Consider the following 13,271-nt stretch of genomic DNA (forward strand, 5'->3'; position numbering starts at 1 on the left):
TCCTTATACCACTCTCCCAATTTTTTTAGTTATATGGATAAAATTTTGAAGAGGAATATTAGTTTTTAGTAGTAGACATGAGAAATAAATGGAGTTATTGTATTTACTGAACAAACTTTATTGAATTCCAAGCATGTACAAATAAGAATAACATTCCTGTTCTAAAGGAATTGTTGTTCTAAGAAAGATTATTTCCATGACTGCAAGAGACTGTCATATTTCCTTCTCAGCTGAACTGAACTACTTGTGATTGTTAATTTCATTTTGTTCTGGAACTTCCAGATCTTTGAACATGCTGGTTTCTCTTAACTGAAATGCTCTTTCCACCCCCAGCTTCACTTTTATTTTTTCCCCCACTTTAATTCTTGCCCTTCTGATTGGAGTTTACTCTAAGACTAGAAAAGATTGATATCCTTTTCTTCCCTTCTAATAATAATCTGGATTGTTTTTATTGAAGCACTTTTACTCTGTTATGATTGCCTTCTATTAAGCCTATAATATCTTTGAGGGTAGGGACTGTCTTGTTTGTTCTTTCATACAACAGACAGTAAATCAGTATTTGAACTGGGTAAATGAATGGGTGAATGATCAAATAAAAAATATGGCTAAATTTCTCCTGGATAAAGATATTAAAATAGAAAATCATTTAAAAATTATTACAGTTAATGAAATAAAGACTAGGTACCTCTGTGATAGTTCAGCCATTTAAGGACTAGACCTCATATTGAGTATTGAACATGTTCACAAAAAAGCCATAGGTAGCTAAGAGCCTATTGGTTCCTTTAAAAACCTTTTTTTTTTGCAAATGTATATGAATGTTGCCTCAAATGTTTTATTATATTTGTATTCATTTGCTCTCAGAGCTTAAATACTGCCTTTTCTTTTGTCACAGAAATATTTAGAAAGGGTATTCGTACCAGATGGATAATTTTTTGTTAATCAAAAATAAATGGAAAACTTTTAAATTAGAAGGGACTTTTTAAAATACCCTTTAAGCGATACTTAGGTTTTTTGTGGGTTTTTTGTTTTGTTTTGTTTTTTGAAACATCTTCGATACATAGTTTTTACACCAAGAATAGGAAATTCTGTGTTACTACTTAGTTTTTATACCAAGAATAGAAAATTCTGTGTTACTACTAGTTTGTGCTATAAACACAAACAATTAAGTTTGTGTTTATAGCAGTATTGCCATGTGTTCTGCATCTGTCCAGTACATAACAGTAAGCTTGAGAAGTGCCTCTGCCAATTTAGGAACAGTTATCTTTATTCTAGAATTTATCCCTAAAGGTTTTTGTCTTGAATTGTTATGAATCACCAAAATAACTTCTTTTTCAATTACAGTTGGCATACAGTATTAGTTTTAGGGGTACAACATAGCGATTAGACATTTATATAACTTACAAAATGATCTTTCCAATAAGCCTAGTAGTACCCATCTGATACCATATGTACTTATTATATTACTAAAGGCCCAGTGCACGAATTCGTGCACAGGTGGGGGGTCCCTTGGCCTGGTCGGTGATCAGGGCCGATGGGGGCCAGCCGGCCGAGGAGGGACTGCGGGAGGGCTCCAGGGCGTGTCTGGCCCTCTCTCCTAGTCCTTATCAGCCTGACCCCAGCAGCAAGCTAACCTACTGGTTGGAGCATCTGCCCCCTGGTGGTCAGTGCGCATCCTAGCTACTGGTCAAGCGGTGAACTGAATGGTCGATCGATTGGTCAGACACTTAGCATATTATGCTTTTATTATATAGGATTATTCATTATATTCCCTATGCTGTACTTTATATTCCCTATGCCTGTTTTTATAACTGGTAATTTGTACATCTTAATCTCTGTACCTTTTCCACCCATTTCCCCAGCCCCCCTCCCATCTGGCAACCATCAATTTGAAGAACTTTCATTTTTTAATGTTTATAGGCAACTGAGCCTTCAGATTGTTTCTCCATTGACCTTTTTTGGTTGACATATTTAAAACAAAACATGTAAAACTTCACATAGGCTTTTACCTGTTTTTTATCAAATGGCTCTTTTTATCTGGATTAAGACATGTGCCCAGTAAGTCTCAGCAGAATGAAGAGCTTTTCATAAAGATTGTAATAACATTAAAAATAGAGCAGTATACTGATTTTTCTTATTTTAGTGTATTAATTTGTGTAAGTTTATTCAGTTAATTTAAAAGTACAAATATGAAATTGTGTTCTTTCTTCCAAACAGACCATTCACTATCCCAGCCTATTATGGTACAGAGAAGATCTGGACAGGGTTTTCATGGAAACAGTGAAGTAAATGCAATACTGTCTCCGCGATCAGAAAGTGGAGGCCTTGGTGTGAGCATGGTAGAATATGTGCTAAGTTCTTCTCCTGCTGATAAATTGGATTCTCGATTTAGGAAGGGAACTTTTGTAAGTATTTTGAATAAAGAAATATTTAATAATTGTTCAGTGGTTATTTGGTTATCTTTAAATCAGTTTATTTTTCTGGCCCTTCCTAGAGCTAAAGGAAATTGTATAGCTAGCTATTAGTGCTCATCTTCTTGGCCACTTGCTGAAATACATGAAACAGTAGAACTCCTGAGAATATTTATATTCTTAACCATGTTACAAAAATCAAACCATATTAATTACAATACATAATTTGCAAGATTAAAATTGCTTATTTGTGGTAGAACTTGATCTGAAAGTAAGTAAACAAAATCATCTCTGCATTAAGTAGAATTTTAATCTCGTTTGTGGTGTTACCGCTTATTCAGCACCGCTATAGTTAAGGTTGCCTTAGCCCTTCTGTTATAAATCACTGGTTTGCACTCAGTTTTTTGGCCTTTGATAAATTAGTTGAATACAAAATTAAAGTAAGATTCAATGTTTTTATTGTTTACATGCACCATAGTGTAGTTTTAGGTCACCTTATGGTGCCCTTTTTGTGTGTTCTATTAAATATTCAGAATCAAACAGATTCTTTTTCCTCAGGGCACTAGAGATGCTGAAACAGATGGACCTGAGAAAGGCGATCAAAAAGGCAAGGCTTCTCCATTTGAGGAGGACCAAAACAGAGATCTTAAACAAGGAGATGATGATGATTCTAAAATAAATGGCAGAGGTTTGCCAAATGGAATGGATGCCGATTGCAAAGACTTTAAGTAAGATTTTAACTTTCTCAAGAAGAAAAGCATATCTCTTTAGGGATTATTACTACTAGTTGATGTAACTGATGTAGACATTTTTCTAGTTTGGGTTTATTTTATTTCCCTTTGTACCTTGTGTTACTCTGGAGGAACATTTAATTTTTTAAATAAGAAATATTAGTTAATGATTATGAGCCATTTTTAAAAAACAATTCTTAAAAATATTCTCTCAACTAGTGCATTCCATTGAAGGCGTTAATGTTAGAAGCTCTGTTACCTTTCTAAATTTTAACTTTTTCCTTCCTGCTAAAGTTTAGTGGATTTCAAATTTAATATGTGATTTTTCCTGGCAGACTTCTTGGGGTTGCTCTTTTTTTTTTTAAATATATTTTATTAATTTTTTACAGAGAGGAAGGGAGAGGGATAGAGAGTTAGAAACATTGATGAGAGAGAAACATGGAGGTCAGCTGCCTCCTGCACACCCCCTACTGGGGATGTGCCTGCAACCAAGGTACATGCCCTTGACCGGAATCGAACCTGGGACCCTTCAGTCCGCAGGCCGACGCTCTATCCACTGAGCCAAATCAGTTAGGGCTTGGGGTTGCTCTTAAGCACCTTTCTGTGGAGTTTCCTATTTTTATCCCTATTTTGTGTTTCCTACCTCCAATTTAATTCTTAATCTTGAAAATGAGGAAACATAATTAGCTCTTAGGATCTGTGACCTTTATATGAGTTTGTGCTAATACTTAACATTCCTGAAATTGGGAAGTGGGGAGCATATTAGAGGCTTCAAAAAGTTAGCTTTCAGCTCAATTCTGTAAGTTGTAGCTTTTTAGTTGTCTCTTTATGGCAATTAAACAAATATTTCTTCTAACCTTTGATTAGGTGGTGCACCTTTGTCTAAATATTAGGAAGTTATTTCTTTGTAATGATTTCCTATACTTTATACTTCAATAATCAGATGCTTTGGGGCCTGTCCCTGAAAATGAGCCATTTCTTTGAGATTTTCTGAACCGTGGAATCTCAGTTAACTGAGTGTAGGTACATGTGGGTTTTACATTCATTGCCTTAGTCATCAAAATCAGAGAAACAAGGGCTCTTTAAAAATGTCATTTTATTTGTCCTAAGTGCAAAAAAGCATCCAAAACCAGGAAACCTCTTTTGATAAGAAATAAATTTAATGCTAGTCAATTTGTTTTAGAACCTTATCCTGATTTTGCTCTTCTGCTGTTTCCTAATCTAAATTTTAGTTAAGGGCATGCATTTAAAACTGAATTGATTATAAACCCCTCAGAGTATACATTTATAATTGAAGTGTTAATACACCATTAACTATAGCAAGAAAAGAGCACCACTGATAGCACATGACTTTTTCCCTATTGTACCCTGCACTTTTTGCTAAATTAGAGTTGTTTTGTATAAGAGGTTATACTTTTCCATATTAATATGAATTTACATTGCAGTGTAAAAGCATTTTAAACTAATAGCTGTGGCCATATAGTCACTGCTGCATATCATTAATATGTACATTAACTGATAAGTCATCAATATATACATTATCAGAATAGAACTGAAACGAATGAAAAAACTATAGCAAACTGTCTTTTTATTTTTTTAATTGGCTGATTTTAAAGAACATCATTTCAGTCTCACTCCCCTCCTCCATATATTCTGAATGATAAATAAACCTTTGGAATAGTCACATGAAAAATTAGGTATGCATAAAGGGGAAAGGAGTTTGAAATTTCTTCTAATATTATATGGACAATGGTTGATCTTTAAATAAAATGTAAGTTCACCTAAATATCTGGGAAATCATTCTTATAATTCAGTAGTTACTTTGTAAAATGTTCTGTATGTGTTAGCAAACTTATCCCAATGTAAAGTACCTGATAGTTGGGGACAGTTACATAGGTGTAATAACTGGCATTGAAAGCTAGGTAAAATAATTATTGCCATTTATTTAAGCACTTACATATGAACATACTATGAACTCATTGTTCCTCAAAACAAACTTATTTCTTGTACGGGGAAAGGATCTTATTTAAAATATTTCGGAGGGAAGGTGGGGGTGGGTGGGTGGGTAGGGATTAACCAAAGAACTTATATGCTTATATGCATAACCCATGGACACATACAATAGTGTGATGATGAGCCAGGAGGGAACTGCCAGGGGTGGTGGGGGTCAATAGGGAAAGAAAGGGGAAATCTGTAATACTTTCAACAATAAAGATAAATTTTAAAAATATATTACTGTAGAAAAAAACAGACTATAAATGAGGATTCATTATGTCTAGAAGTAAAAAGAAAGTTTAGACGATGAGAGATGTTGATTTTATAAAAAGTCATTGCTTAAAATTTAGTTCAGTGTTAATTAATTTCTTGGGGAAAGTTAAGGAGGCTAGTCAGTAGAAAAACAGTTTTGACCAGTGTTACACATTTTCATTTCTTTCTGATGACTTAATTAAACTGGAGTAATTTGGTGTTATAAAGATTATGCCAAATTGGGGAGCTGTCATGGGGTGGGGACGGGGGGAGGTTTACAAATAGTTTTTGGTTTGTTTCTCTTACTTGGAACCACAGGTCATCTCTAGTTTCTTCAGTAAAGAAACTGAGGCCTGGAAGGATGAAATGATTTGCTTAAAATCATATTCAGAGTCAGGAGTCCGCCATTTGTCTTAGTTCAACTGCCTTTTTCTGTTGTAGTCTACATTTACACCCTTAAGTCTTGAAGGCAATAGTGATCCCTTTAGCCAGTTTTTTTCTGAAATATTTAGCAGAATATTACAACAAAATTCTGTGCTGCTGGTAGACAGGCCAGGAGTATGGTAGGTGTTTTGGTTTTGAGCTTTCCCATATTTGCCACTTATAGTTGGCTCTTCATATACCTACCATTCATTTTGTCTATGATTTGAGAAAAAAAATTTAGGTAGTCTAAGCCTAAATTGTGGTATTGGCCAATTTTCTTATCTATAAAATTGAGTTATATCTTTATGCTATTTAAATTGGAAAGAACATTCATTAATAATTTTTATAGCTAAAACCATGTCTGTTCTTCAGAAGAATTTAGTTTACAGACAAATAATATTTTAAAGTAAAATGGTTGGTGACCTGGGATGCCTAATTTGTCCTCTCTACTTTACAACTATGTGTTTTTTATGATTTTCCTGCTTTCCCATTTCAATTTTTGAGTTGTTACTTTTACTCATAATGCCTTTCTGTTTTCTTTTATAGTCGTACTCCTGGAAGTCGTCAAGCCTCTCCAACTGAAGTAGTTGAGCGCCTGGGCCCCAATACTAATTCCCCAGAAGGATTGGGCCCTCTTCCTAATCCTACAACTAATAAACCACTTGTTGAAGAATTTTCAAATCCTGAAACTCAGAATCTGGATGCCATGGAACAAGTTGGTCTGGATTCTTTACAGTTTGACTATCCTGGTAATCAGGTACCAATGGACTCTTCAGGAGCTACTGTAGGCCTTTTTGACTACAATTCCCAGCAGCAGGTAAGCATGCCCCTCCTTTAAAGAGGCTCCTCTTAACTATGTACTGGTGTGTAGCCTGAAGTGCTAAGAGGCATTAACATGAATAATAGAGGTGCTATGGAACACTTGATGTTTTATTGAATAAATGTTTTTGTAGTTGAGAAAGTTTTTTAACTACGTGTGTAAAATATTCTATTCACAGTTTTCTAAATAGAAATGTAATGCTTTGAGACTAATTTTTGTATTAAATATTTCCCCTAATAGCTCTTTCAAAGGACTAATGCATTAACAGTTCAGCAGTTAACTGCAGCTCAACAGCAGCAATATGCATTAGCCGCAGCTCAGCAGCCACATATAGGTGAGTTTTTATAAGTTACCATTTTGATTAGACTCAATCCTGTGTTAAAGCATTTAGATGTTTTTCCTTTTACTGAGTGTTATTTCATTACTCTTTTAAACATCTCATTGAGATCATCAAAGATTAATAGATTACATGGCAGGAGTAAAGATTTACTAGGGAAGAACTGTTTCTGATTATTATGTGTATCCTTGGTTATATAAAAATCTAATTAGTGAAAGATGTCAGCAAATAATTTTATTTCACAATGTGCAGTTGAGAGAGTCAAACACTTGGAAATTCCAGTGAAATTATTTGTATCCATTATCAAATCAGAATTATTTTTTTGTAAAAATATTTTTTATTGATTTCAGAGAGGAAAGAAGAGGGAGAGAGAGAAACATCAATGATGAGAGAGAATCATTGATTGGCTGCTTCCTGCACACCCCACACTGGGGCTTGAGTCTATAACCTGGGTATATGCCCTTGACTAAAGTCGAACCCGGGACCCTTCAGTTCGCAGGCCGACGCTCTAGCCACTGAGCCAAACCGGCTAGAACAGAATGTTTCTTTTTAAAGCTGTTTAAAAATAGAAATCCTAAGAAAAAAATTAAAAATATTTTATTCCTTCATTAAGGTTTTGGGACTTTTAGTCTTTTTTTTCCCCCCAGAGAGAAGGGGGGTGTGGGGGAGAAACAGAAACATCAGTGATGAGAGAGAATTATTGATTGGCTGCCTCCTGCACGCCCCACACCTGGGGACTGAGCTCACAACCCGGGCATATGTCCTGACCTTCATGTTAGGGACTGTGACCTCCTGGTTCATAGGTCAATACTCAACCACTGAGCCACGCCAGCTGAGCAACCTTTAGTCTTTAATGTGAATTATTAAAATGACACATTTGTTACTACTAGAGTTCAAGTATATGTTGTTTGTGTTGGGTTTTTTAAAGGTTCCCCAGCTACACTTTACATAATTATAGTATAGTACCAAAACCAGGAATACGACATAATAAATGTGCATGAATAGTTTTATGTCATTTTATTACATGTAACCATTTTTATGCCTATCTGATTTTGGCTAACTTTGATTTATTTCCTGGTTGGAAAAGTGAAAACTCTGACCATCAGAATCTCTGTTTCAGAAATGAAGAACCTTTTAATATATTGTTAAATGCCCAAGAATTTAAGTACATTCTCCTTCTCCATCCCAAATTCAGAGTAGAAATGTTTTTATTTAATGACGAAAATCATACTTTACATTTTCATTCATTATTTCTCCCCCTTTTAAATACAGCTGGTGTATTCTCAGCAGGCCTTGCTCCAGCTGCATTTGTGCCAAATCCATATATTATTAGTGCTCCTCCTGCAGGGACTGATCCATATACCGCAGCAGGATTGGCTGCAGCAGCAACATTAGCAGGTAACTTATTGTTCATCCTTGTTGCTTATTATGGATTTAGTTTTAATCTTGGTATAAGCTTTATTTTGGTCTATTTGGGCAATTTGAAGTTCCTAGGAACAACGGAAACATTTATACAGAATGAGCTGAAGTTTCCAGAATTTATTTATTTGTTTATATATTTATATATTTTTATTGATTTCAGAGAGGAAGGGATAGAGAGAAAGAGATAGAAACATCAATGGTGAGAGAGAATCATCGATCGGCTGCCTCCTGCACGCCCCCCACTGGGGATCGAGCCCACAACCCAGGCATGTGCCCTTGACCAGAATCAAACCCAGGACCTTTCACTCCGCAGGCCGATGCTCTATCGAGTGAGCCAAACCAGCTAGGGCCAGAATTTATTTTTTTAACTGTAATGCTACAGAAGAAACATAAGCCTGATAACTTTCCTCCTATACATAATTGGTTACCTTTTAGTTTTTAGTTTCAGAAATCTTACATTGCCAAACAAATCTTCATTCTTGTGGCCAATCCCATTCATTACCCACAGAGACAATGTAAATTAAAGTTACTTCTCAAAAAATAAACTGGGTTAGTGTTGTAAATACCCACGTCAGGGAAAGTATATGTTAAAGTGCTTCTGCATTCTTGAATATGAGTATGTAAAAGTAAAGTTTATTTAGCAATATTGAAATTTGCAAGTAAGCTGAGGGACAAAAGATGGGGTGGAGTTACAAAGAACTTCTTAAAAACTGTCAAACCTTGAAACCACCACTCAACTGAAATAAACACCAAAACTATATAGTGTTACATGTCAATTATATCACAATAAAGCTGGGGGGATTTTTTTTAGAAACTGAAGCTGTATTTATTGCTCATTTAAGTAAGGAAGAGTTGCGTGCTTGTCAGGCACAGTCTCTCACTCAGCAAAGTAATTTGCTGATCTATAGGAGTTTTTGGCCGGGTTGGGGGGTGGGGTGGGGCATGTTTTAGGTTGACCTGATTACAAAGACAGAAATGAATTTGTCTTAACACATTTCGTACCGCTCAGGAGTTTTCTCGTGTTTCGCGTGCCATCTGTTAAGGACCGCTCACGAGTGTTCTCGTTTTTCACGCCCATGGAAAAAGGAGCAAATCTAGATACTTATGTAAATTTTGTTTGGTCCCTCTTCATAGAGGAAAATGTTTTACGCAGTACCATACGTTAAAAAAGTACTAGGGCCAAACCGGTTTGGCTCAGTGAATAGAGCGTCGGCCTGCGGACTGAAAGGTCCCGGGTTCAATTCCGGTCAAGGGCATGTACCTTGGTTGCGGGCACATCCCCAGTAGGAGGTGTGCAGGAGGCGGCTGGTCGATGTTTCTCTCTCATCGATGTTTCTAACTCTCTATCCCTCTCCCTTTCTCTCTGTAAAAAATCAATAAAATATATTTTTAAAAAAATACTAGGAACTTTAATTGTTTAATTGTTTTTGTAAATAAAAATGTTATAATTATTGAAAAACAACACCTAAAGTGCATTATGATGATTTAAATAACGTGCAGTTTGCCCAAAAACATGCGGTCCCTAGCGTATGTCTTAGAGATTTCTATGCGGTACGCAATGTGTTAAGCATGGTTTATGTTGGTTATCAAGGAAGGCACAGGGTGATGTCAGCCACAGAAGTGTGTTCACTGGAATGAGAACAGTCTTTGCCGAGGAGTTTGGGGACTTTTTTTTTTTTATTCAGGAGTTTAAGAAGTGGAAAAAAATGTTAATTTCATATTGTTTAATATCTTAGTTTGCTGACTGAAACTGATCTATCACATTCAGTAGTTTTTGGTCTATATCTGCATGTGATTCCATAAGCATGTGAGTTTTTTTGGTGCCATTTAATTGGATGTTAGTGTGTAAAGTGAAACTGAAGCTGTATTTATTGCTCATTTAAGTAAGGAACTGAAAGAAGCAACTTTAAGAGGTCATTAGTTTTGAGATGCACATGGTAGGCATTCTGGACTTCGGCTTTCTAAGACCAGTGCTATCCAGCAGAAGTATAGTGTGAGCCAGATAATGTAATTAAAATTTTTCTTGTCACTTTATAGAAATAAAAAAAGATGAAATTAATTTCAATGATATGTTTGATTTAGTCCAACATATCAAATAATTTCAATATGTAATCAATATTTTTTAAATTATTAATAGATATTTCCCCCTTTTTTCATGCTAGCTCTTCAGAATCCATGTATATTTATACTTACAACACATCTCAATTTAGGCTATCCAACTTTTAATTATTAAATAGCCACCAGCTATTAATAGCTGTTAATGGCTTCTGGGTACTGTTTTGAATAGAGAGGTTCTTGGTAGTTGTCTGACTCTTAAATCTACAAATTAGATACACTAAATTTCATATCAGTGGAATATTAGGACATGTTTCTTAGTCAGGAATCATGACACCTTGCTTATTAGTTTAATGATGGGCTTATTGTACATGATGCTATTTACTTTCTAGGGATCAAACATTGTCTTGAATTAAGTAAAAGAGAGTAATTCTATTTTTCCTAGTTTGCTTTCTTATGTTTGTGTTCCTCTGTACTCATATTAACTAGTTTTTTCTTGCCTTGACTCACTAGTCCCATTTTCCTAACCACATAAACACTGATGTTTTTGTGTGATTTTCAGTTGCCTTGTGAGAATTGTGACTAAGTCTACTTTAAATAAGAAAAATATTTTAAAATTCAAGGTTTGCGATTCAAATATAGTTGTGGCAAGCTTGGTACCAGAATGTTCCTTAGTTTTATATTATAGATTGCAAATCAGAAGATGAGTGTCTAGTTTATTTTCATAATTCTTTTCAATAGTCAGAAAATATTTTTAAGAGAAGTAATGAATTGAGGATAGAGGATCTTACAATTCTTTGGTGAATAATGTTTTCTAATTAACTTGTTTGGCAGTATCAAACCCATAAACGGGCATTTAGTGAATGTTGGATAGTTAACTGTCCTGTTAATTCATTGGTCCTCTTAAGTTTAGCTTCACGTTTCTCCATTAAGGCCACTGCTGTTGCTCTTGAATATTCACTCTCTCTCTCTTAAGAATTAATGTTTCAGTGAGACTTTCTCCCTAATAGAATAAGCAAAAGTAAAAGGGTATAGTAGGTGTAAGTGGATACAGGATTATAAGGACATCTTCTCTAAGTCTTATGTACTATCCTCTTTTATGATCTAGCGGTGACTGACCTCATTTATCTATAAAATGTAGTGACTTTCCCCCCCCTTTTTTTTCTTTTTGTGTGTGTGTGGGGGATGTGAGGTTTAGGTCCGGCAGTGGTTCCACCTCAGTATTATGGTGTTCCATGGGGGGTGTATCCAGCCAATTTATTTCAGCAACAAGCTGCAGCTGCGGCAAACAACACAGCAAATCAGCAAGCCGCATCTCAAGCTCAGCCTGGACAGCAACAGGTATAGGCCTGCCTTCATTCTGTTAATATCTGAAGCGTCTCTGAAATTGTATGAGCTCTTTGTGTTCAAGATGTGTCTTTTCTCTTTATTTTCTTCAATATGTGAGATGCATATATCTGATGCCAGAAGTAAGTTTATTGCGCCATTGTGACATTCTTTTTAGTTAATAAAGCTATTTTAATAATCATAACCTGCATGTCTTTTTCCATACAAACAACTGTAAATCTACTTTTGTCCATACCTGTGTAGTTAGTGCACAAGTCTCGATTACATGATTTTTTTCTAATCTGTAGTCTATGAATTTAAAGATTTGCTTGTATTTCAGTTTTACATTTCTGTTGAAACCTCTAGCAATATTAAATTTTTCTTTTCAGTTCCTAAAGTGTGCTAATAATGTTCCTATCAAAATAATTGTCACTTCAATTTTTTTCAGTTTTCTTCTGGATATTTAAATTACTATTTTAAGTATTAACTTAATATAGTTCTGACCAGAAAAAGAAGATTACTGGGTACTTCATATTTTTAAGCACGAAAAGATGAAATATTTTCACTAAAGGTTAGATTTACCTTCTTCAACAAAATGTTTATCACAAAGATTTTTTTTTTTAATTTCAAGCACTTTCCTAGAACTATTTTGGTAAATGTAAAACTATTGATAAATTCCAGATATCTGGTTGTCAAATTCAACATATTTTTAGCAAAGAAACAGTTTAATGACAAGTATAGTGTTATTTACTTGCCAGTTAAATTTTATTCTAAATTTTCTTTAATATAGTTTAATATACTATATATTGATGTTCTATCGAAGCTGTTTTTTGGCTCAATCCTTATAGATACAAAAACATCATATAAAAATTATTTTTAATCTAAATTTTTTCTTTTTTAGGCAAACTACCTGAATAATGCACCCATGTGTGATACTTACTTATAGGATGGTCTTACAATGAATGAATCCCCCTTATCCTGAATTCCTTAAATACTTATCTTTATGAATTTAATGTGTATTGTGCTTGTGTTTAATCACTAAAACAACTACATATTGCAAAGTAGTAAAATTTGACCAGCCCTAAGAGTTTGCTTTGTTTTGATGTAACCTTGTGTTCTTTTGTTCACCCCAAGGTTTTACCCTAAAAAGCAGCTTCTGAATTCTAAAAACTTGGTTCAATTATAAGTTTTCACTCAACTACAATCTCGTAACAGACTAAATGAATAATGATACTTTATTTCCTTAAGCTTCCTGTGTTTCAGTGTTCAGCCTTAAAGACTAATAAAACATAAATTAAACTTAACTTCATCTAAGATTTTGTCAGAGCATAAATACTAGAAATAATTTTTCTGAAAGACCTAGAACCTCTATGTTGCTTAATAAATAGATTGTTCTAGTTGTCAAGAGTCAGTGATTGTGTTTTTGATGTTAAGTATTTTGGATTATTTCATGCTAAATCGACATTTCATTGCATATAAATATGTTCAAAGAATATTCAAAG

General features: G+C 34.6%; 1 protein-coding gene across 17 annotated transcripts in view; it reads left to right on the forward strand.

Moving 5' to 3' along the window:
* Positions 1–13,271, forward strand: part of PUM2 (pumilio RNA binding family member 2) — a 72,309-nt gene that overhangs the window by 25,107 nt on the left and 33,931 nt on the right. For 14 of the 17 annotated variants that reach the window (XR_002830019.1, XM_023756466.1, XM_023756470.1 and 11 more), the window contains 6 exons: positions 2,215–2,402; positions 2,967–3,136; positions 6,356–6,626; positions 6,870–6,963; positions 8,239–8,364; positions 11,642–11,784. Coding sequence is in view for 16 of the 17 variants with exons in the window: in XM_023756466.1 (XP_023612234.1) it covers positions 2,215–2,402; positions 2,967–3,136; positions 6,356–6,626; positions 6,870–6,963; positions 8,239–8,364; positions 11,642–11,784 (992 nt within the window). In the remaining variant the exon portion in view is untranslated. The remainder of the gene's footprint in view (positions 1–2,214; positions 2,403–2,966; positions 3,137–6,355; positions 6,627–6,869; positions 6,964–8,238; positions 8,365–11,641; positions 11,785–13,271) is intronic. The other 3 variants (XM_023756472.1, XM_023756474.1, XM_023756473.1) reach the window with 1 other exon arrangement.

This window comes from Myotis lucifugus, unplaced genomic scaffold, assembly GCF_000147115.1.
Source record: "Myotis lucifugus unplaced genomic scaffold, Myoluc2.0 scaffold_94, whole genome shotgun sequence".
Lineage (NCBI taxonomy): Eukaryota > Metazoa > Chordata > Mammalia > Chiroptera > Vespertilionidae > Myotis > Myotis lucifugus.